General features: G+C 49.6%; 1 protein-coding gene across 5 annotated transcripts in view; it reads left to right on the plus strand.

Annotated features, from left to right (window-relative positions):
* The window catches only part of Wwp2 (WW domain containing E3 ubiquitin protein ligase 2), a 132320-nt gene that overhangs the window by 102826 nt on the left and 4843 nt on the right, over window positions 1-24651 (plus strand). For 4 of the 5 annotated variants that reach the window (XM_003471980.4, XM_005004630.4, XM_023565970.2 and 1 more), the window contains 10 exons: window positions 1327-1416; window positions 9838-10012; window positions 16927-16981; window positions 19921-20002; window positions 20438-20566; window positions 20948-21023; window positions 21224-21295; window positions 21499-21587; window positions 23206-23365; window positions 24500-24633. In XM_003471980.4, the coding sequence (XP_003472028.1) occupies window positions 1327-1416; window positions 9838-10012; window positions 16927-16981; window positions 19921-20002; window positions 20438-20566; window positions 20948-21023; window positions 21224-21295; window positions 21499-21587; window positions 23206-23365; window positions 24500-24633 (1062 nt within the window). Of the gene's footprint in view, window positions 1-1326; window positions 1417-9837; window positions 10013-16606; window positions 16835-16926; window positions 16982-19920; window positions 20003-20437; window positions 20567-20947; window positions 21024-21223; window positions 21296-21498; window positions 21588-23205; window positions 23366-24499; window positions 24634-24651 lie in introns of those variants that run through there. The other variant, XM_063247585.1, reaches the window with a different exon arrangement.

Genomic DNA, 24651 nt, shown 5'->3' on the forward strand with positions numbered 1-24651 from the left:
ACCCATTTTCAAAGGTTAAAAAAAAAAAAGAAAGGGCTGAGGATGTAGCCTGGTAAGAAAGCCCTGAGTTCAGTGTCTGGCACTGGAAAACAGAAAAACACAGTACTACAGCCCGTGTGACGCTTCCCTGACCTGAACTTTGCCTGTGGGAGCAGGTATTGGAAGGTGGCTGTGGCTGTTGTAAGTGGGGGTTGGCAGGTTATCTGAAATCAGATGGGCACAGCATGGGACGTAACTCATAGTAGACGCCTGTTGTTTTGGTGTCTCTGTGACCACGTTTAGCTGAGAGGCATTTGAGAGTTGCAGGGTACGCAGATACAGGGCTTACAATTGTGCTCACATTGTTCTGTCCCGTTGGTCCCATTGGAACACAGGACATTTTCAAAGCAAGCTGGATATAAGACGTTTGTGTTGTCTCTGTGGAGGTCACTGTGCTCTGGGGAGGCGGAGTCACTGTCAGGTTGTGCGCAAGCCACAGGGTGTGGGGTGGTGGCGCTTGGCCCTGTACTGTTCTGGCTTTGGGTTCTCGGAGCGACCCTGTCGTCCTTGCACTTGGGCAGACTGTACCGTGCAGGTGGTTGGTCATGACCCATGCCATGTTTCTTGAGTCTCCCAAGGTCTTTCGAAGATTTCCCGTGAATGAATCCTGTATTTTAAAATTGGATGTGATGGTGAAGCTGCTGGGAGGACAGGCGTAGTCGTATCATGTGTAACCTTCACACTCGCGGTGGCTGAAAGGGCAGCAGAGTCAATGAGTAAACTTCATGCAGGGTGTGTGAAATGCAGAAGTTGCCTGCACATCTTTGTCATAAGTGCGTTTTGGAGAGAAAGGATCCTCAGCTTTCGTCACACCCCAAAGCAAGTTTTGATCGTGATACCAAAAACCACTGATTCTAAAACTTGACGGGACATAGGCTCATGGATGGTTTAGGCGATATGACAGCAGTCTGTGTTGTAGTCTAGTACACTGCTCCCATAAAGAGGAGCTACGGTAGTTTCTCAAGGAGCATTCTTAAATCAGGCGTGGTGCACACCTGTAATCGCAGCACTCTGGAGGCTGAGGCAGGAGAATCACAGTGAGTTTGAGGCCAACCAGAGCTACATGGTAAACTCAAGCCAGCCTCAATTACACAGTGAAACCTGGTCTCAAAAGAAGAAAAAAAAGCACCCCATGCTAGAGCTGGTGTGACCACTGTGTCAACCGTGCATGCTACCTTTGATGTTTCCTCTAACTTAGTTACACTGGTAGTGAAGGGTTTCCTTTCTGACTAGGGCTGTACCTTTCAGCCGAGTATCTCATGCTTCCCTTGGCTTTTTGTTTTCCAGGTGGGAGCAGCGGGAGCTGCCCAATGGGCGGGTCTATTATGTGGACCACAATACCAAGACCACCACCTGGGAGCGGCCTCTTCCTCCAGGGTAAGTAAGGCCTGAACTGACTAGTCCTGAGACCCTAGGACCAACTCCCAGAGTCACCGAGGGCTTCGCTGCCATTCCCTGGCACTGCCCTCTCTAGTTTACCCCACTCTCCTCCTTTCTCTGTTTTTTATCCTTCCAGTTTTCCCTTTTTATATTCTGTCCTTTTTTCCCTTTCTTTCCACCTCCATGTGGTTGGCCAAGACTGATGACCATTGCTTTCTTAAGTGGTATTCAGAGCTGTTGAGCCCTAAAAGAGGGACTAAGGACACCTTTTGGGCTTTAGTGTTTTGATGTCCTCAGTGTGTCACTGTTCGGAGGCATCCCTGGTAGGGCCTGGCATTGTTCTCTGTCACTTGATTGCTTTTTTCATCCCATTACCTTTATTCTTAAGACAGCCTGGGACTTTTAGAGGCCCTGTAGGAAACAGGCTAGGGGCGTAGCTTGGTGGGAGAGCGCTTGTCTAGCATGCGCTGGGCCCCGGGTTCAATCTTGAGCACTCCAGATCAGGAGAAACGGGATGTGGAGACCGGGAAAGAAAGAGTGTTGATGCGTTTCATTGCATGTCGGGGCCACCCTGCCTAGAAAGACAGAGGCCTGCTCATTCAGCTGGGCTTGATGAGAACACATCCACACTCTCCAAAACCAAAGGGTGAGTGAGGCTTCCAAGGGGGAGAGACTGTCCAAATTCAAGGACCAGGGGTTTGATGCCCTCCCTGCCAGGGACAGAAAGTTCTTTCCAGAGTGTCTCTTTAGTCCTGAGAGTTTTCAAAAGGAATATATTCTGCTCTCAGAAAAGAATCAGCCTCGACTAAAGTAGCCATGAAGGGCTCCTGCATAAAATATGAACACTTAGCCTCCCAAGTTTGCGGAGGGGAAGGATTTCGGAGGTGGAGGGTCTCAGGAGAGCCCCTGTGCTGGTTTGCTTCCGCTGTCAGGCGTGTGCCAGGCAAATACCGCCTCACCTTCTGGCCCTGCAACTTTCCATGGATGGGGTGCTTTCGCTTCAGTTTCCAGGAGGATGCCTGGGTTTTCCTTTTCTTCCCTCCTCCTCTGGGAATGGAACTCGTCATTTGTCATCACTAGGCCTCACTTTATTTTCTGCTTTGACTTGGAGTCAAATGAAGTTATGAAGTGAAACGTGGACTTCTTGATTTAAAAAAACAAACAGGCATTTTATTGGGGAGATGATGGAAATTTTCATGCTGTTAGGGAAAATTTCAAAGGGAAAATGTGCAAAGAAGGGAGAGTAGTAATAAGGAGCCCTCACAGCCTCAACACACAGCTTCAGGAATTATCAAGTCTGTGGCCAGTTTTGTTTCATTTGTACGAGAGGGTGACCCACCATAGTGGCAAATGCACAAAATCTGGCAATTGGCCTGTTTTTATAAATAAATAAAGTTTTATTAGAACACAACCACACTTACTGTTCACTTCTGTGTCATGGTGCTGGGATGAAACCTAGGGCTCTGTGCATGCGAGGCAAGTGCTCTACCCCTGAGCAACATCCCTACCCTGCTTGCTTTCTTTAGTAGCTGCTTTCATACTTTAGTGGCAGGATTGAATTGTTGCAACAGATACTGTGCAGCCTGCAAAGCCTAAAATACTGACTTTATGGCTAGAAATAATTTGTCAGTTGCTGGGCCCTAACCCTCATCTAGCCTCCCCCGTGTCAAATCTAGATTATTCTGAAGCATATCCCAAACATCGTATCCGTATCTGTACTTGAGTACATATTTCTAAAAAATGTTCTCATTAAAAATAAAACCACGGTATCATTTATAGTGTTTCCTTCTTACCATCAAATATCTCATCAATATCTGAATTTCTCTAAGTGTATCACAGACTAAACATTGATTTTTAAATTTAATTTAAAAAATTTTTTTTGGCACCGGGGATTGAACTCATGACCTCGAATGTGCCAAGCAGGCGCTTATGTCTCTGAACTAAACCCTTGGCCCCAAACGTTGATCTTCATGGTGTATATCGTACACTGGTACTTGGTGTATTGACAACCCGTGTGTTTGAAAGCAACCGGAACTCTGTAAGTGCGCTCTTGGCTGCCTCACAGTTCTCTCCACAAACCTCGCAACATTTGGATAGAATTGGGAAGATACCATTCTAAGGATGGCTGGGGACTTGCTCTTCTTTAAATATTGGGGTGGGATGTTATGATTTTATCATTAATTATGGGAAAAGTCCTACCCCAGGGAAGTGTAAACCATTTTGAGAGCAACTTTGAAACTACAGATAAAGCTGTTACCTCAGCACGCTCGGTGCCCAGGAAGTAAGATTGAGCCAGAGGGTTCACTGTGTCACGGTCATCATCTTGTAGCAAAGCTATGGGAAATGCGGTGCAGGCAGTCATTATACCCCACAGCTCAAAGGCCTGGACTGGCAGCTAAGGATGAACCAGCCAGTGCTCTCCAGGCTCCCTCGGCAAGCTCAGACCAGAAGTAAGCAGAGAGAAGCCCACAGGAGAGCGCCAGGCTCAGGGAAGCTTCACAGAGGAAGTGACTCAAATGCTCGCAGCAAGGCTGGACTCGAACAGGAGCCGGAAGACGGTCCTGTCGGATACAGGGGAGGTGCTGCTGTGCACAGCGAAGGTGAAGGATGTGTGTTAGGGGATGATGTGGGAGTGGCTTTGCAGGAGTAGAAGGTGTTTTTATTTTTATTTTTTTGTCTTTGTGAGTCAGAGTTTCACTATGCATTTCAGGCTTGAACTCACTTTGTCGCCCCGGCTGGCCTCAAACTCACAGTGATCCTCCTGCCTTTACCTCCCAAGTGGTAGAATTACAGGCATGTGTCACCACGTCTGGCCTAGGAGTAGAAGGTTTATGTGAGACAGAGATGTTCTCAGAGTGTGTCCAGTGAGCCCTCGGGGTTGTGAGATGCCCACCAGAGCCAAAGACAGTGCAGGGCTGCCTGGGCCTCCAGCCACTGCTCTGCTTCTATGTATCTGCATAGATTTTACCTAAAAGAAAAGGTGGGGTTTTACTGCTCAGAAATTCACCATGGCAGAGGACTTCTAGTAAAACAGATGGATTGAGATGTGTTTATTTTCATTCTTTGTGAAAGCCCACTAAAATGTGAGTAAACCTTCATAAAAAGAAGCATCAAAAAAAAAAAAAAAAAAGGGAATGAAAGGGGACAAAGAGCACGTGGGAGAGATGCTAATATATTTAGTTGCTTGCGGATAAATGGCAGAACCGAAGAGGCTGAGAGCCTCTGTGATGAGGGCCCTGGGAAGCCTCAGCGCCTGGGACACCACGGAGCAGGTGGGGTGAGGCGAACCTGGAGGTCAGCTGGAAGTCTGTGCAGGGCGTGGTTGGATTCCCACATTGTCAGCCATCACTTCCATTGCTGTGCATGCTCACACACATGCACACACACAAGACTGCTGGTGACCCTGAGCAGCTGTTCAGAGAGCAGGACCAGGCTTGGGCATACAGGACATGGATGTAGGAAGAGATGAGCTGGAAAGAGGCAGTAAGTGAGGATAGTGTACCAGCTCTAGGGCACGGAGTGCCAGGTTTTGTTATATTGTGCTCGGGAAAGTGACCATCTAAAGGAAAATAGCTGCAGACCCTCGTGTTTGGGGTCCTAGTAAGATGGTTTAGCTTCTTCCTGGTCGCTGTACAGTGAAGCCATAGTCAGCAGCTCCACATGAGCACACAGCATGTCAGCAGCTCACCTGTAAATGTGAATAATATTGCCAAGATGCACAAATGAAAAAGGCAAACGACTGGACAACCGAAGAGTAGCAGCCAGAAAAGGGACGTGGGGGGTTGGTGAAAACAATTAGGGAGTTGGGAGCAAAAAATTCTGAAAACAAACTAAGTGTGTTGATGCACACCTCTACTCCCAGCACTCTGGAGGCTGAGGCAGGAGGATCACTGTGAGTTTGAGGCTAGCCTGGGCTACATAGTGAGTTCAGAGCTAGCCTGAACTGTATTGTGAGAACATTTCAAAAATAAACATAATATCCTCAAAGATTTGGAAGAAAATAGCTCTTTGATGGAACTGTAGAACTTGACACAAACCATATAGGAAGCAGGTGCTTTTAGAAATTAACATATATGACAGCAGAAATAAAAAATATTTAGAATAGTGGTTGAAAGATAAATTTGGAGAAGATGAGTTCAAAAGATCCAGTACCTAGATAGTATTACTGTTCTAGCAAGAAAGAACAGAGAAATAGGGTAGGAAATGATAGATAACTAAATAAAATGAAATGAAAAAGAAAGCTGCAGAAGTGAAGTACGTACACTTCAAGGGCCACCTGGAAGCCATCACTTCATTCCTGTGCATGCTCACACACACGCACACACGCAGGACTAGCTCAGGGAATTTCAGTGCCAAGAGCAGATCTCAGGAGCTCCTGGAGGGAGAAAACATGACACACAGAAATGTTTGGGGCTCAAGAATCCACAGCAGGGAAGAGTTTTTTCATCACAGTTCTGATGGAAAAAGATTTCCCTCCTTGAAATGAACTTTTAAATCATCTTTTATTAATTTAAACATTCAAATGTGAGGGTAGAAATAAAGAAACCTTCAGATATGCTGAGTTTCAAAAAATAACTTTAGTGCCTCCTTCCACAGAAGTTACTAGATATATTCCACCAAATGAGAGAGGCCGAGAAGGAAGAAGGCACAGGATGTGGGGACCTGGGAGAGGCCATGGGACGTAACTGGGAGTGGCGGGGACATGACTCATGCCAGGCCACCTTCGAGGAAGCTACAGGAGAGGGTGGCTAAAGAATTGGTACCACGGAGCACTTGTCCTGTCAGAGAAAGAAGTCACCAAAATAGATATCGAAATTGCTTAAATAATGCAGGGGCTCATGGCCCATGTAACTGGAAACGGTAGATAGAAATCCTGATTGCAAGTGACACTTGATCTTGTGGCCCAGCAGTATTCCCAGTGAGCTGTCCCCTTTCCTCTCCTGCCTTGCCGACCACTGGTCAACATCATGTGAGTTTGAATCTGGAGGTTAAAGAGCCGTAGATTCTTCAAAACTAAACCGAAGGAAACAAGGCAGTTCTTACCTTCCTAAACCAAGAAACAAAATGCAGAACGTTTTGCAAATGGGAAATGTGTTTGCTATAGTGTTCTTCCTTATTATAATACAAACCCTAAATCTAATGGTGATTGTGCTCTGTGTTGGAGGAAGAGGCAAGGTGACAGTATGTGTTGGGAGTTAACACGACCTGACCATCTTCTGAGTGGACAGTCCCCGAGTAATGTGGACAACGGCACAAGTAAAGGAGTAGCGGGCAGACATGTTATTTAGAGCGATGTGGTAGCAGATGGCTGCTCTTCTTTTTTGTTTTTTCTTTTTTTATTTTGAGACAGGGTCTCAGTTTATAGTACAGGCTGGCCTTAAACTCACTGTGTAGCTCAGGCTAGCCTCAGACTCATGACAATCCTCTTGCCTCAGCCTCCTGAGTGCTGGGATTGCAGATGTGCACCGCCATGCCTGCTATCTGCTTTTCTTTATATCTCTTGAAATCTTTGCATTCAAAAGCTATATATACACATTGAGTTCTTTGATAATAAATGAAAATGAGTAGTGTAGAGGAATTATAAGAAAGTCAGAATTGTTGTGAACCTTGAATGCTGATAAAGGATTCTGGCTTAAGGGCAGCAGAAATCAGTGGGGATTTCAAGCAGGCTAGGGAATATCGGGGTCAGTCTAGTGTGGTCTCCAGGGGTTGCTTACAGTGTAAAGTGGAGCGGGGAGGTCAGCTCAGTAGTCCAGCGGGTTGTGTGACACAGATCTAGTTGTAGAAATTTAAGATGGAACAATAACAAAACCAAAGAAGAACTCAGGCTGAGTGATGGACTGATATCAGTGGGGATGGTGGTGCGTGCGCTTGCATTCCTGGGGGAAGTGACAGAGGTGGGGAAAGGCTCAGAGTGGGGGAGAACCATGGGGTTTAGTTGAATTGCAAAGTGTGGGTTCTGAAGAAGGTAAAACAGTCTGGTGACAGCTGGGCACAATCTGGGAACCCAGCCAAGGGATCTGGGAGCTTCTTAAGGGGGAGCCACTTTCAGGGAGGCCTGGAATTTTAAAAGTTCCCTTGAAAAGATGGCTGAGAAAGAACCAGCTGGGGTCAGGTGGTTACACATACCTATAATCTTAGCACTCAGGAGACAGAGGCAGGAGGACTGCTGTGAGTTCGATTGCTGTGTAGCCCAGCCTGGGCTACAGGGTGAGTTTAAGACTAGCAAAAACTGTGTAGCAAAACTCAGTCTCAAAAAGGTGAAAACAAAAGAAAAGAAAAAAGCATCAGCTGGGAGGTTGACTCAGGATGTGAGGGCAGTTACAGACTTAGGTCAGTCATCGTGTCAGCAAGAGACTGTGGAGTGACAAGGGACAGAGCGGCAGGACCTCCACTCGGGCCTCACGGCGTGTCCGAATTAGCGTCCCTCTGCAGCGTTTTAGCCTGTGTTCTTCAGCTGTGCTCTCTCTCTCTTTTTTTTTTTCCATGCCCACCATTTTTCAAATTTATAACAGAAAAATTTGAAGCATACACCAAATGTGAAAGAATAGCACAGTGAGGCCCTTGTAACCCTCTTCTGAGTCTGATGATTAGTAATTGTTTCCTTTGACCTTCTTGCCTTTCAGGGGAGCTACTGATAGGTTTTTAAGAAAACCCCAGATATCATATTCTTTGATCCATAAATACATCATCTATGTCTCTAACAAGAGGTTAAAAATATACATCCTATCCAGTGAAATTACTGCCATTTCCTTACGTCATCTCGTGCCCAGGCACAGCCCATTGTCCCCAGTTGTCTTAAAAACATTCCTGTACCTGCTTTGTTTGAATCATATCCAGTGCCTTTGGCTGATGGGTGTCTTAAGTCTCTCCTCACCTGTGATTTTCCCTGATTTTTCCAATTTTTATCAGACCATTTATTGAAGAATCTGGGCATTTTGTCTTACAGAATTGCTTTCTTTTTGTTTCTGTTTGTTTGTTTATTTATTTATTTTGTCTTTTTGAGACAGAGTTTCACTGTGCAGTTTGGGCTGGCCTTGAGTTTTACTTTGTAGCCCAGGTAGGTTTGAACTCACAAATCTCCGCCTCAGCCTCCTAAGTGCTGGGATTACAGGCGTGAGTCACCACACCCAGTTTGTTTATGTTTCTTGAGACAACCTATGCTGTGTAGTTCAGCTGGCCTTGAGCTCACTGTAACTCGGGGTAGCCTCAAATTTTCAGTGATCCTCCTGCCTCAGTGTCCCGAGTTGCTGGAATTACAGACATGTGCCACCATCCTGAGCTGTAGAATTTCTTATATTCATGATGAGGCTGATTGTGCCCTTGTGGCTGTATAACATGTTTTATCCTGTGTCTTCACTGTAAGCTGGTAACTAGACTCGGAGGCTTGATTAGATTCCAGCTGACACTGAGGTATAATCTATACACAGTGAGACACGTGTTCCTGAATGTTTAGTCACTAAACTTTAACAAATAAGTTTCCCTCATGCAACCCATACCTATCAAAATATAGAAAAACTCATCATCCTAGAAAAGTTTCCTTTCTACTTACTTTTAATTGCTTTCCATCTGTGTATGTGGAAATCAGGTCACTGCACAGCTCAGCTCAGTTAAGGATTAATACTTTCTGTTCCAGCCCCGCCTTGCTGGGTGGGCAGGTATTAGGATCAAGTTTGGAAAAACTGCTTTCTCACCAAAGATCCCATAACGTCCTCCTATTGTGTGGATCAACCCTTCTCCTGACCATGCAACCTGTTTTTGTTGGTGCCTTATGTCACTTGCAAGTAACAAAACTTGGTATCCAAATTGGCTTAAATAAAAAGGGGAATTTATTGGGTAATGTCACTGAAAATTAATTAGCTATGATCCTAATTTGAGGTGCAGCCTGATGTAGTGACTATCTTATGACCAAGGAGCTGACTTTTCTTCCAGTTTTCTGCTCTGCCATCCACTGGGTCAACTTCGTGCCCCACTTAGGTCTAAACTGGTAGCCAGTGGTTCCCAGGACTCACCGTGTGCTTTCCTACTTGGATCCAGTAGGATGCAAGCCTATATTTTGTCCTAGCAAAAGTCCCATAGTCACCTTGATTGTCCCTGGCTGAATCCTGTGCCCATTCCTGGTCTGGTCAGTCGTCAGCTCTGGAACTGAGAATAGAGTCAGCTTCCCAGAGTTGCATGGGTCCCGGGAGAGGGAAACCAGGAGCCAACGGTGGGGAGAGTGGGTTGCTGGCCAGGCGGACACCAGTGTCCACCGTCATCACCTGAGCCCCGGAAGCCCCTGTGTCTTGCCAGAGGATCCAAGCCACTCAGTCCCCTTGGCCCTTCCTCAGCCCCTCCTTACCAGCCATCCTGAGATTTTTTTCCTGCAGTTTGGGGCGAGGGTGGTCACTATATTCATCCTGAGCTGAATGTTTGCAGCTGGGAGAAGCGCACAGACCCCCGAGGGAGGTTTTACTACGTGGATCACAACACTCGGACCACCACCTGGCAGCGCCCCACAGCCGAGTACGTGCGGAACTACGAGCAGTGGCAGTCACAGCGCAACCAGCTGCAGGGGGCCATGCAACACTTCAGCCAAAGATTCCTCTACCAGGTGAGAGGTGGGCGGCATGGGGAGTGGGCGGCAGCCAGGGACTTCAGTGCTCCGACCCTGGAGATTTTCCTCATCACAGCGAAATTCCTCAAATTCCGGTGTTTCTGAGTAACTCCATGTCCAGCCTCTGAAACTGTGTTTCCTGTCTTTCTTCCAAGACTGGCTTTCTCTTCTGCCCTCTCTGTTCAAGTCCGATTTCCTGACTTGAAGCCCAAAGATCAGCTCTGACTTTGCCCGCTCCTCACCTCTCTGGATCACAGCGGTCACCAGTTCTTCCTTTGTCTCTTGCTGCCTGTTGTTTCATTTCTTTCTTTCTCTCTTTTCTTTTTTTTTTGGTACTGGGGACCGAACTCACACTTACCAGGCAGGTGCTTGCACCACTGAGCTATGTCCTTGGCCCCTTTTCTTTCTTTTTCTTATAAATTAATATATGTTTGCCACATGTAGTTCATATACTTGTCACCATGTACTGACATCTGTGCATCTTGTGCTGTGATTCTTTTTGTGCCCCCCCCCCCACATTGTTTCTTTTAATCTTTACTAGCTAGCAGTCTCAAGGATGAAGAACAGATAAAAGCTCATCTAGATGAGGAGCTGGCAAACGAAAGCCCAGGGCCCAAAGCAGTCCACCACCTTTTTTTTTTTTTTTTTTTTGGGTGGTGATGGTATTGGGAATCAAACTCACAACCATGTATTCTCCAGGCAGGAGCTTATGCCACTGAGCTAAATCCTCAGCCCTTGCCACTTTGTTTTATAAATAAAGTTTTATTGCCAGCTCAGCAACATAAGCACCTGCCTTGTAAGCACAGTTGTGAGTTCGATCCCTGGTACAAAAAAAAAAAAAAAAAAATTTATTGGAACACAGGCCTGCTGGTAGTTTGTGAGTTAACTGTAGCTCCTTTCACGCTACCACAGTAGGTTTTTTTTTTTTTTTTTTTTGCTACATAGCCCGGGTTGACCGGGTTGACGAGTAATCCTCCTGCCTCAGGCTCCTAAATGCTGGGATTACAGGTGTGTGGGCAGTGCCTGCCTTTCCTCTGCCCTCTCCCTTCTGAGTTGCCAGGACAGCCTCTGTGCACTGTCCCTGTTGGCTGGCTGGCCCAGTCCCTGCTGGCTGTTCCTACCACAGGCACCTTCAGATGTTGTGTCACTGCATCCCTTTCCTGGCCAAGGCCTTCTGTGGTCACTAGCTACTGAATGAGGTGTAAACTCTCTAATCCGGAATTCAGGGTGAAGTGTTTTAACAGCTTCCCATACCACATCCCTTTCAGAACCTCCTGGTGCCCCTGCTGGAGTCTTTGTCCTCATGAGCATCCCCACCAGGGACCCAGAGCTAGAGGAGCCTGGCTACAAAGGCTTTTCAGCAGGGAGAAGCGAGGTCCCTGGTTGGAGTCCTGATTATATTCTTGGGTCACCTTAATCACAAAAGTTGGGTATAGGGGTCATAGCAGCATGAGATGGGGCCCTGTATTGTAGGTAGGGGTTTGGAGCTGGACCACAGTTTAATCAGTGTGTTTAACCTTATTTCTATTTGAAATGAACTTTATTTAATTCCACAACCCATTTCTGCCTGTCCTAGTTAGATGCTCAAAAAATCCTTAATCCCATTTAATTAAGTAGCAGTCATAGCTGGGCATAGTGGCACATGCCTTTGATTCTAGCATGTAGGGGGCTGAGGCAGGAGGATTGTGATTTTGAGGCTAGCTTGGACTATGTAATGAGCTCACAACCAGTCTGCACTTCATACTAGGATCCTGTCTCCAAAAAAAGTAGTCATTGTTTATCATCTTTGCCTTATTTTTTGGCTCTTTCAGTGTTCTTTAGAAGCAGGAGCTCCGTTACCAACTGTAAGTCATGGTAGCATCTCCCTTAGCTAGCTCGCCTAGTCTGTGGGATCGACTGCTGATCAGAAAGTGGGAAAGCTCAGGAGGACCCCATTTCCTTTAGGGGTAAGCAGAAAACATGACGTGTGTCCCATAAAGTTGCCTTCAAAGGTTACTTGCTGTTCTCGCCTGTCTGCAACCCATGCCGGGTAGTCTTACCCAGTCCATGTCCTTGTGCCACCCCGCCCACCCCATGACATGCCTGCTATCTAGTTCTGCTCTGTTTCAAACATTGGACAGGAGCTGGTCCTTCTCCGCATTTTGAAAACTGTTCCTTTTGAGCCAGGGCCCAAGGATTTTGCCTGTTTTCTTGGGTGGACCTGGCTCCAAAACAGAGAGAGTCTGGATTATCTTTCTCTGACCTGTCTGTCCTTTGGGGTAGAGACAAGGACACAGCATAGGGGTCTCACATGGTTTCATTTCTTTGATTATCCAACTTCTTTAAAAAAAATCACCCATTTTGTCCTGTGGTGTGCAGCACATCACTTCTGTAGGTTGGCGGATATGTCCGTGTTCAAATGAGAAGATTCACAGGTTCTGGCTCTCATGACCACTTGTTCTTTTTGGAGAATTCTTTTCCTCTTCCCTGTTTCTCTCATTTTAGCAACGTTGTTCCAAGCTTACAGAGGTATGATTTCAGCGTGGAGCATTCCCTAGAAGTAAAAAATTAAATGCAAAAAAATTTCATCCTGCATACTCTAAAATGGTTTTCTCAGCATGGCAGGGGATGTAGGCAGATTCTCCGTGGTGGTGGGGGGTTACCTTTCTCCCTGAAACAAGTCTTACATTGAAAAACGTGGTGGGAATCTTTTTTTGGTCTGCTCTCAATGTTTCTCTGTTGCTTTTCCTCCCCCTCTGGATTTGGTTTTCCCTCTTGTTTGCTATGGTGCCATGTCCTGGTTACAAGTAAGAAGGGTTGCTTTCATACATTTATTTTGGGGTTTGGCCTTGGCCCAGGGTTTGACTCGGAAGACTTAAGAGCTGATACTGTACTGGCGACTTCCCCGCCTCCTCCTCTTTCTGGGCTTAGACTGAGACCTTGTTCTTTGCTGTACCGCAGAGAACATGAAATACAGTGCGGAATGGGAGCCCAGGGAATCCCGGGCGGTGGGCTCCTGTTATTCCTTCCTACTCACTGCCTCCACACCCGCCTTCCCCACAATTCTCCTAGCTTAGTCTTCTCCTTGTTTCTGGCAGGTTTTTCTTTCTGATGCCTAGTGTGCCTTTATTGTTCATGGTAAAGTGTGTGTGTGTGTTTCACCCTGTGGTTTTGTGCTGCCCTGTATTTGTGCAGTGTCCACTGTGGATGCCATTGTACCCCTGGGCCAGGACGTCACACAGCCTGCTGTTCATGTGGCACCTCTGTCTTTATGCCTCTTCATCATCAGACACGGGCTGGGTCTGCAGGACCAGCTCAGATCCTTCCTTGGCTCCCAGGTGTGGGCTCCAAATCTGAAACAGATGACTCGGTGCCCACTCCGCCCAGAGCATCCCACGCTGAATTCCCAAGCACCCAGCTTTTGTTCTCAGGGCATGGGTGCCTGTGGAAGGAGGAATGATGCCTGCCTTTCCCTCTGCAACCTTTATGCCCTTCCCAGAACCTTTCTGCCCCCAGCTGTATTTGCTAGACATTCTTTATTTCTGAGTTTGTATCTTAAAATATTACTAGGACTTTGTGTGTTGTCCCCAAGGGACTTGAACTCGCATGAGCTCTCTGGCTTGTGGCCTGCACCCCAGTTCTCCTGATGCAGGGCTATTCAGGAAAGTGATCCAGCGGTGTTTCTCTCCATTCCTAGTCCTAAAGGAAGCTGTCTGGTGTCTTCTGGTGACCTGTGCACGTGAGATGTCCTCTGGCTGTGATCGATTTACACAGCTACGCAAAGAAGCGTACGTGGCACCAGGTGGTAGCCGATTTCCACCAAAGCTCCTAGACACTTTATAGATTATCCACTCCTTCTGAAAAGAGACTTGAAGGGGCTGGGGATTTAGCTCAGCGGGCATAAGCACCTGCCTTGCAAGCAGGCAGTCGTGAGTTCGATCCCTGGTACCGATAAAAAGGGAAAAAGACAAAAAAAAAAAAAAAAAAAAAAAAAAGAAAACGAAAAGAGACTTGAAGCCACTGTGTGCTTTTCCTGCTCTGCTCCCTGTGATACTTTAGGCTAGAAGAGAGGCTGTCAGTTGGCTTGTTGGTGGGGTGAAATTTTCGGCTTTTGGTTTTCTGGCCATGATGTGTGGCTTGTATTTTTCGTTTCTCCTTTCCTCCTGTTTACTTTCCTCCTTATGGCTTTTCTTTTCTTGTTTTTCAAGTTGTACTCTATACCTTAGGGAAGAAATATCCAAAATAGTCAGGTTACTTTAACTAGAAGAAGTAAAAATATGAGTGTTTGATTCTGTTGACTCTGAATGTTGTTTGTGTTAGCAGTCTCTGATCTTTCCCTTTCCTGTCTGCTGCTCTTCTGACAGGTTGAGGGGACAAATGAAGCTCTGGTATGACAAGGATGGGAAGATACCCTACTTTAACAAAAGAGGGCCAGTAACCTGTAAAATTAGAGACTGAGAAAGAAAGGCAACAGCCTGTGTGATGACCTATCACCCTACCACTGGGGGAGGCTGAGGCAGAAGGATCCACCTGATGACTTAGCAAGAGCCTGTCCCAAAATGAAAAATGGCTAGGGATGTAGCTTACTGCAGAGACCTTTGGTTCAATTCTCGGTACCAAAAAAAAGAAAAAAAAGGAGGGGGCAGCATTTAAGAAACGGATGATGAATTGTACATGTGGCGCGTGTCCGGCTACCTGGGGGCTGAAGTGAGTTCAAGACTAGCCTGGGCCAAACAGTGAGACCCTGTCTCAGAAAAAAAGAAAAAAAGGTGGGGGAGGAGAAAAAAGTAAAAAGACTGACAAATGTTTTTGTTTCAGTTAAGTGCTATCAATAAAGACCTGTTGGCCTATCGATTTACACAGCTACGCAAAGAAGCGTACGTGGCACCCGGTGGTAGCCGATTTCCACCAAAGCTCCTAGACACTTTATAGATTATCCACTCCTTCTGAAAAGAGACTTGAAGGGGCTGGGGATTTAGCTCAGCGGGCATAAGCACCTGCCTTGCAAGCAGGCAGTCGTGAGTTCGATCCCTGGTACCGATAAAAAGGAAAAAAGACAAAAAAAAAAAAAACAAAACAAAAAACGAAAAGAGACTTGAAGCCACAGACACTTGTGTACCAAATGTCTCTGTCTAAGACACACTCTTTCTATGCAGTTCAGGCTGGCCTTGAGCTCACTTTGTAGCCCAGGCTGGTCTCCAACTTGCGGCCATCCTCCTGCCTCAGCCTGATGAGTGCTACAATTACAGGCATGTGCCACCACACCTAGCTTCTTTCTAATTTCTTAAAATTACCTTTTGCAAAACCATTGTTATAGCTCAGACCTCAGTAACTCATTGTATTTGGCTTTATTGTCTGAAATAGATGTGTTCTCATGTTCATTCCTTGGCTTTTGATGCCAAGTGTCTTTGTAGTGAAGGTCCTTATCTATTAGCACAAAGCAAGGCTGGAGACATTTGGGTTTTATGAGATGTCACGCCAGATCACCCCGTATCCTTCCTACACACAAACACAAACCAAAATGACTACCAAGACTTGGGGTGATGTGTTTCAGGAGTGGGGCAAATTGAAATTGTGGTGCAGATTGTGAGCATATCCTGGAGGCTGGCAGCAGTGGGCCTCGGTCAAGGCCAGTTTTCCCCCATTTTGTGCAGCTTCGTTCTGTGAGGTAGAGGATCCCCCCTCAGCTGAAAGGGGCCCCTGTCCCATCAAGGAACCTATGGTTCCCAGACTTAAACGTCTTTGTTGGAACTTGCTTGGAAGCGGTGCCTGCATTGCCACCTTCGAAAAAGGTTCCTCTGTCCCTTGAGGGGGTGGGAGGGCTGTGAAAGGGGAGCACTGGCAATGGGGCTCCACCAATGTTTGCTCAAGGCGAGACTGAGCTCCATTCATCCTCCTGCCCGTGTGTGGCTCTGTCGCCCCCAGACGAGGCCAGGCCGGCAGCCTGAAGTCTGCATTTAGAACTTGATCCCATAATATAATGATTAAATGTTAGTCAGGGAAATAAAAATGCTTTTGGGGGGGCAGGGAAAGAGTGAGGAGAACAATACTTGTTTTATTTAACCATGCACGTTTTTTGACAGCACCCCTTCCCCAAAGGACATGAGACCTCACCGTCCCTGCAGCCCTTCCCTGGAGACCTCAAAGCAGAATTAGGCCGGGGTGTGGGGGGTGGTCACTAACGTAAGCTCAGTGCCCCCGAAGTCCTGCGCCCCCTCCCTTCCCTCACCACCTGCCCCACCCCCACCTCCCCAGACGGGCAGACACAGAACAGTGAGCAAGTTCAGGTTGGGGTGGGGGGGAGAATAAAGGTGCTTTGTGGAAGGGAAGGAAAACATTCCTGGGGGAGGTGAGGGGCTCGGGTCTGAATGTGCCCTCAGTCTGCTGGATGCTGCCCTGGGCGGGTGGCGGGGGCTAGCAGCGAGATGGAGGGAGGAGGGCCCAGCCCAGCCAGGAAGCCCGGGCGTGGGCAGGGCTTGTGGGAATGATTTCATTGGAAAGGCCTGCAATATTTTTTCCCCTCCTGTGTGTGGTTCTTGGAGAAAGTTGGAGGTGGTGGTGATTTCAGTCGCCTTGGCCGCCGCGAGCAGTCGAGCAGTGTCCGTCGGGGAGCTTGGTGGGGCGGCCCGCGCTGAGCCCTCCGGCCCTGCTCTGCCCGGCCAGCCCTGCCCGGCCTCTGCGCACCTCTTCTTCCCACTCTTTGCACCTTCCCAAACCCTCCTGAGTTCTCCAAGAGCTCTTTGGGGGCTTCTTTTCCTTTCCTTTTTTTTTAACAAAGACTTCTGAGGAGCCCATGCCACCTAGGGTCTTGCATCCTCTACAAAGTACTAAAATGCGGAAGTGAGTTGTTGGCATTTTAACTTTTATTGAAGGATGTATTTTTAACCAGTGTTTTTTTAACCTCTGTTTTCTTCTGTGCCTCTTCTATTTAGTCTTCGAGCACTTCGACTGACCATGATCCCCTGGGCCCGCTGCCCCCCGGCTGGGGTGAGTACTGACTTCTACCTTGGTGCCCTCCGTGTCCGGTGCCAAGAGCTTGTTTCGCATGTCCCCTTTCCTCTCTTCCATCCGCTGGCTCCCTGTGCCACCTTCTACAGCATACCCTTGGGGACACCCAGCCAGTGTCAAAGTGGCAAGCTGGCAGATCGAGGGAGAAGCTGAGCTGGGCCGTGCCAGGGTAGCCTTCAGAGCTACAGCTAAAGGAGTGTGACCCTAAGAGAGAGATCCCAAGCTGCTGTGTGGCTAATGAGTTCAGGACCTCAGTGGCAGCCTGTCACTGATACATAGACCCTGTCTGGTTTGCAAATGGACTTGCTTCAGGACTGTCTCTCTGGGTGGAGGGAGTCGCCTTTCTTTGCAGCTGAGGTGTTGGAGGAGTCCAGCCTAACCCTGGGTAATGGCAGCCCCATTCTAATTTGTAACACAGCTTTGAAAGAAGCCAAAGGGAAGCTGAGCATTGAGCCCTAGGTCATGATTCCAGAAGTATGGCGTTGCTACCGTAACACTGTGCTGGGTCCTCTTGGCTGTTAGTGGCTGCTTCTTACTCTTTCAAGCCCTCGGTGTGATGCCCAGAGCAAGTTAGGGCATGGACTCCATGACTTAGGAACGATGGGGCCTGCGTAGCCATTCTAGGGAGGAGGGGCATGCAAAGCTGGGGTCACTAGCGGTGGTGAGACTTGATATGTTCTGCAGCTCTTTCAGATGGAGGGGTTTGGGTCAGTCCTGCAAAGCCCTGATTGCCCAAGAGGGTGATTTTCACAGGAGTCAGCAGGTATTTGGTTCAACATATTGGTTGGGTACATACTGGCTTGGTGGTATTCATAGATGGCGTTAACCCTGGGTGAGGGGCTCGCCACAGGGGGTGAAGCTCTGCTGGGAAGCTGACATGTTAGGATGGACACTGCCTGGAAGAGCCCAGCTTTGGGACTGGATCCCCTGAGACAGACCCAGCTGCTCCCTGGGAGTAATGTCACTTCCTAGTACACGGGACACCACTTAGTCAATTACCACTGTGCTCCCAAGTGCCGGAGGACCCATCCTTCCAGTGAGAGAGGCCAGATAGTAAGGCTTCCATGAATATGTTGATTTTCAGCTCAGCTAGGCAATCCTGGTGCACCCAGGTGACCTGCCTGGCCCCTGGATCACAGTAAAGTCGTCTGTATCTCAGGGGTTGGCAGCAGGTCAAGCTTGAGAGAGTAACTGAGGATCCTTTCACAGACAGGAAAGTTACATCAGTGACCCGGTGCCAAGGACCTGGCGTGTTTCTGGGTCTCTAAAGGTGGGCAATATAGCCCAGTCAAGTGATTTTATTTCTGTAGCCATTTTGATAAATAATGGTCACCAGTAAGAGGAGCTGTAGAGACCTGAAAACTGTTCCCCCATACTGGATGGAGAATATCTGAGATAAGAATAGAGGAGACACAGTCAGAGTCAGTGCGGTTGACCAGTCGCAAGAATAGTCCAAAAGTGAGAAAAAGAACATTCTGGCCACGGGCCAGGGGACCTTTCTAACTGCAATCCTCTGGGCTCAGTGTTGGCATCCCTGGACTGTGGCAGGGGTCAGTGCCTCCCCAGGGATGGTGAGACTGGACAGAAAGAACGCCAAAACAAACAGGAATGGCATCGATGGCGAGCCTGCTGGTGTCACCCCTGCCCTCAGTTCCCAGGTCCCTTTCTGCCACCCTACGGGAGACTCCACAGTTATCCCCACACGCAGGCCTGCCCTAGGCGTGTGACAAATGCTCTCAAGTCTTCTTGCTCCTGAAACAAGGTGCAGCGGTGCTCCCTGGAGCACTCACCCGACCCCCACCCCACTGGCACAGTCACAGCTCTTAGGCACTCAGTGGGACCTTGAGAAACTGTACTGCACCAGTGCTGGGGTGATGGCCTGACGTCAGACCTGCTGGGCAGATCCCCCAGACAGTGGTTGGCCCTGGCTTTGGCCCTCGGTGGAGCGGCCGTGGAGGATCCAATCCAGTTCCCAGCAGCAGCAGCTCCTGGCCTGGGAGTGGCCGTCTGTCGGGAGCCTCCTGGGATGTCTGCCTTCTGCTACTGGTCACATACTGGCCTCGAGTAGTCACTGCATGACAGTTTCAACCATCTCGTGCTCTTTCTCTCTTTTTGTCTGTATTTTTTCTTATTTCCCCAGCTTTTTCAAAGTATGATTAACAAGTGTTTGCGCTTACAAAATCCTAGCCGCGTAATAGCAGATCGGGGCTGGAGATTTAGCTCAGTGGCATAAGCGCCTGCCTTGCAAGCAGGGAGTCATGAGTTCGATCCCTGGTACCGATAAAAAGGAAAAAGACAAAAAAAAAAAAAAAAAAATAGAGAGCAGATCAGTCAGAGGCAGGAACTTGTTCTGGTGACGAGGGCTGGTGTACCCCATTCTTCCCCTTTTTCAGACTTGGGTGCCCTGGTTGTCATTTCTTTAATGACATCTCGTTGTCATTAGCATCATTTGTTTCTGGGACAGAAACAGTTTGGCAGGCTCAGGGACTGCCTGGGAAAGGGGGCCCCTTGGTATTGGGGGCCTTACCCCTGGTTTCTACCCACCCACCTGGAGCTGAAGGGTTTCTCTCCCTGCTTTTGGGGGCGAGGGAGTGACCATGCTGTACACAGCTGGATGCAATTACACCTCTGGTCCTGCCTGGCAGTCTTCTCCATGTGCTGCGCCGCCCTTTCCTCTGACAAGCCAGACAACCACTGAAGCTGGCACTGTGCGTGTCCCTCCCTTGTGCCACGACAGAGAAGTGGTCTTTGTCCTTCCTAGTAACAAATATGAGTCTTCCAGGCTTTGGCCAGCTAAACCTCTCTACTATTTTGGCCGCAAGGTTTGAAAGTTGGTCCCAGTTCCCAGGAGTCGAGGGAAAGGACCTGGCTAAGATCTTTGGGCTGATCGCTTTCTCTCCTTATTTCCCCCATGGCAGAGAAGAGGCAGGACAATGGACGGGTGTATTACGTGAACCACAACACACGCACCACCCAGTGGGAGGACCCTCGGACGCAGGGGTGAGGATTCGGGGTGGGGGGCACTGATGAGAGTGTGATGGTGGATCCTGAAGTAGAACCTGTGGTGGGCAGCGAGTGGTCACCCGCAGACACTGCTGGCCTCTGCACTGCTTATGCAGGGTGCTGAGAATTTGATTGTAAAAAGGTGGAAGGTGCCCCAGCACCTCAAGCCCCATCGGAGGTTGGGCTGGGGTGCTTGCTGTCTCAGGATTGCTAATGTCCACTAGGACCAGTGCCATCTGCCCAGGACTGGCATTTTGGCTGGGGGACTTCCTTTTGGTCGTGACTTGGGTCTTCACAGCTTGAGTCATGCCAGGTGCATATTCCCCAGGTGCCTGCTCCTCAAGGGCTCTGCAGAGCCAGGTGAAAGCAGAGAGCAGCGGCAGAGGCCCACAAGTGGGGCCCACCCTAACCCCCTTTTACTTGCGTTTCCAGGATGATCCAGGAACCAGCTCTGCCCCCTGGATGGGAAATGAAGTACACCAGCGAGGGGGTGCGATATTTTGTGGACCACAATACTCGCACCACCACCTTTAAAGATCCTCGCCCCGGGTTTGAGTCAGGGTAAGGACTCCCACAGGCCACGGCAGTGTCACCCGCACCACCAGGCTGGTGACAGGAGCTCGGTGGCTGCTGTGGTTGTGCTGTGCTTCTCACTGCCCTCTAGTGGCCAATGTTGATGTTGCCTTAGAAGACTGGGGAGAGGGACGGCAAGCCTGACCATCCGGAACACCATTAGTAATATTTCCCTTTTAAAAGCAAGAAATCTAGCATTGTTTCAGGTTTTTCTTTTGACTTTTCAAAGCTCTTGATGGAAGTCTTTTCCTTTCTTTTATGCAACTTGAAATACAAAAAGCATTAGTTTTCCGTAAGTCTAAATAATAAAGACAGATGGTTCATTTTTTGAAAAATCACATGGATTCCAGAGCATCTTTGCTCTTCCAGGACTAAGCAAGGTTCCCCTGGTGCCTATGACCGGAGTTTTCGGTGGAAGTATCATCAGTTCCGGTTCCTGTGCCACGTGAGTTCTGGTTTGGGGGCTCCCACGGAGTGGGTTTGTTGAGTGAGTTCCACCCATTGAGGTATCTGCGTCTTAGCCAGGGACAAGATGCCTGTCTCACTCTGGACTGGGTCAGGAATGCCTGTTTTTCCAGACGGGAAGCCCCAGTGAGTAGCTAGTCGATGAGGCCCAGATTTGAAGTTCTTCTCTGTTCTTTTCAGTCAAATGCCCTGCCCAGCCATGTGAAGATCAGCGTTTCCAGGCAGACGCTCTTTGAGGATTCTTTCCAACAGGTTAGAGTATAATGATGGTGCCAAGACCAGGACAGGGCAGGCAGGGTCCTCCTCCCACCACTCTGTCCCCTGTCCCATGTTCTGTGAAACCCACACTGTGCAGGGGTCTTTGTGACCATGTCTGCTGGACACAGGCCCTAGGCCTCTGCCCCGTCCGCTGTGCTGCGGAAAGGACAGGCTGGCCAGACACTCTGTCTCCCCAGATCATGAACATGAAGCCCTATGACCTGCGCCGCCGGCTCTACATCATCATGCGTGGGGAGGAGGGCCTGGACTACGGAGGCATCGCCAGGTGAGCTTGGTTTCCCTGAAGGCTGTGCTGTCCCCACTGTACCCCATGGGCACAAAGTGGCTTCCTCCCTGCTCACATTCATAGCCAGAGCTCCTACATCTTCAGGAGGTGCGTAGAGAGAGTGTTGAAAACATCTAGCCTTTCTAGCCAGTGCCAGAGGACGCTGGAGCAAGGACAGACATCAAGCCTGCAATTGCTGGACCACGAGGAGCCTGGGGGCTCCTGGGGCGGGGGGCAAGGCTCAGGTCACGCTTCACCCATCCATGTCATTATTTCTGTGCTTTCATAACCAGTCCAGCTGCATCAGTAGGTAGTGGCCACATGGGTGTCCCTTAAAGTTGACCCTAGGCTTCCCTTTGTCCCCAGGGCAGGTGAAGGGAGGTATCTCAGAGCAGGCAGAAGCTAGGTCATGGTCAAGGGCCCTTATCCGTACTTAGCCACATGTCCTGTGCACAGGCCAGTACAATTAAAATGGCTGAAGCGACCTGGCAAGGGCCGAGAGCACTGCCTTGCCTTCACCCAGTCCCTTACAGAAGGTAGCAGGGCATCTGGGCAACAGGGAAGAAGGGCCCTGCAGAGAGGAGCACCTTGGCCGTGGGCTCGCTCAGACTGCTGACCTCTCATGGTGTGGGGATGTCTTCTCACTTGGTGTTGGGCTAACTTGCTTCTGGTCCTTGTTTGCTGATGGTGTTGCCTTCTGTGTTGGCCTCCTGTGGACGGATTGTTCTTTTTCTGTGGTGACCTCCTCTCCAGGCTGTGCTTGGTGGGCTTGGTGTGGCTCCCGCCCTGTGTGTCTCTCTCTGTGTCCTGCCAGTGGTTTTACCCTATGGTAGGTTACGTCATGCTGTTCTACCACAGGGTAGAACCACGGACAGGATACCGGGGCACCCTCTGCATCGAAGGACTCCTCGTCTGCTCAGCCACAAACAAGCAGCCAGAGACTGGCCTCCTGGGAGGCCCCCCTGCCAGTTTAGCTCAAGTCCAAACTCTGGATTCTAGCCTGAAGCTTGCACCTAGCATACAAATAGATGCCATGGCTTGGGTGTTGGTTCAGATGAACACATGGAAGAGGGGTCTGGGGTGAGGGGCGGGCAAAGTGCAAGGAAAGTGAGAGATGCGTGCTGTAGCTGGCGGGGTGGGGCGCACTGTCTGGGGCAGCAGGATCACCCTGTTTTCATGGGGCAGGAGCCAGGAACATGTTACCATAGATTCACATTCCGCTGCCCACCCGGGATGGTGGTTGGTACCACACAACACTTTGGCAGAAAACCTGTTGTAACAAATGCATGTGTCTATGCTACTTGAACACAGTGCCCTCGAGCTGCGCACAGTCCCACAGTTGTTCACGGTGGCCTAGGGCCCCACCAGAAGCTCTGGAGGTCGTGATGCAGAGTCCTAGGATGCACCACGCGGAGCTGACGGGTACACGCGAAGGTTTTCCTTGGCACCATCCCCGCGTGCCATGGTGCCGGTCCATCCTGGGTCTGGGGCAGGCTGGCTCCCTGACCAGCTGGTGACACTGGTCACCTGACCAGCTGAGACACTCGGCAGAGCCATGAGTGCCACCGTGGGCGTGCGGGGATCCATCGTCCTGTTTCTTCTCTCCCCCGCCTCCTAGAGAGTGGTTCTTCCTCCTGTCCCACGAGGTGCTCAACCCCATGTACTGCTTGTTTGAGTATGCCGGGAAGAACAACTACTGCCTGCAGATCAACCCCGCCTCCTCCATCAACCCCGACCACCTCACCTACTTCCGCTTCATCGGCAGGTTCATCGCCATGGTAAGGGCGCCCGGGCCGCAGGGCTACTCTTCCTCCTGGTGAGGTGGGAGGGCCTCACTGGGACCTCCAGGAAGGGTAGCACCCCCTCTCTGGGCCTCTTGGTCTTCCTCACAGGACTTAAAGACTGAAAAGCTGCAGGTAGCTGTGGGGAACCTAGGTGCTCGGGGTGCTCGAGGGTTCCTTGCATTGATTTGAGTAGCATTTGTCAGATAGAAGCCCTGTCACCCTGAGCCACAGACTTGACTTAGTGTGAAGTGTGCACCATCAGGTGACATTGGACAGCAGCTGAGTGAAGCCACAGCTGCCTGCCTGTCATGAGCCACAAGTGGGAGCATCAGCTGAGACCCTCAGGCTTTCAGGAAGGGACTTGGAATCCATGTGAGCTTAGAACAGGACCCCAGCAGATGGACTGGCATGGACGGGGCGTCTGTCCCAAGGAGGTGCTCAGACATTTTTATCTAGACAAAGGACCCCTGTATGGCTGTGATGAGGGGCCACATCATGTCCCCAGTGGAGTCTTCTGGGGGGGACCCAGCACTGAGCAGAGGAGCCTGCTGGAGACTTCAGTGCTGACTTGGTATCCTCCCTGGATGTCTGCGAGTCCCTCCCTGCTCCCTACAGGAGGGCCTCAGGGTCTGAGACTAAATATGGTCTTTGGTTCATCCAGAAGTTCTTGGCCGAGACAATGGCTCCAGAAGTGGGCACATTCTTCCCAGGTCTAGAGACCCACCTGGCCCAGCAGCCGACAGGACAGCCCATGAAGCGCTAGACTATTACTCACCACTGGCGCCCTCCATGGCGTCTGCATTATTTTTGGCCACCTCTGCTGCCGGCTCAGAGCACCAGTGAGTCAGGGCTGCCACCTGGACTGTTCTGAGCAAGTGTTCCCTGTGAGCGTGGCGAGGCCTCTGTTAAGCCAGGAGCAGCCTGGCAGGGAGCATCCCTGTGGCTGCAGGGCCGGATGATTCCCGTCCAAGTCCAAGTCGGGGTGAAGTGCTCCTTAGGCCCTGGGCCATGGTAGCTCGGCTTTGGGCAGGGAGTGAAGAAGGTGGGAGCAGCGGCCTTTGACCAAGATCACAGCGCCTGCCTCAGATGCTGTCCCCAAGGTCTTAGCCAGGCCTCTTCCTTCCTCAGGCCCTGTACCATGGGAAGTTCATTGACACAGGCTTCACCCTCCCTTTCTACAAGCGGATGCTCAACAAGAGACCCACGCTGAAAGACCTGGAATCCATCGACCCTGAGTTCTATAACTCCATCCTCTGGATCAAGTGAGTCCCTTGCTTGCC

Source organism: Cavia porcellus, unplaced genomic scaffold, assembly GCF_034190915.1.
Source record: "Cavia porcellus strain 051 isolate PalLab524CR breed Dunkin Hartley unplaced genomic scaffold, mCavPor4.1 scaffold_4, whole genome shotgun sequence".
Lineage (NCBI taxonomy): Eukaryota > Metazoa > Chordata > Mammalia > Rodentia > Caviidae > Cavia > Cavia porcellus.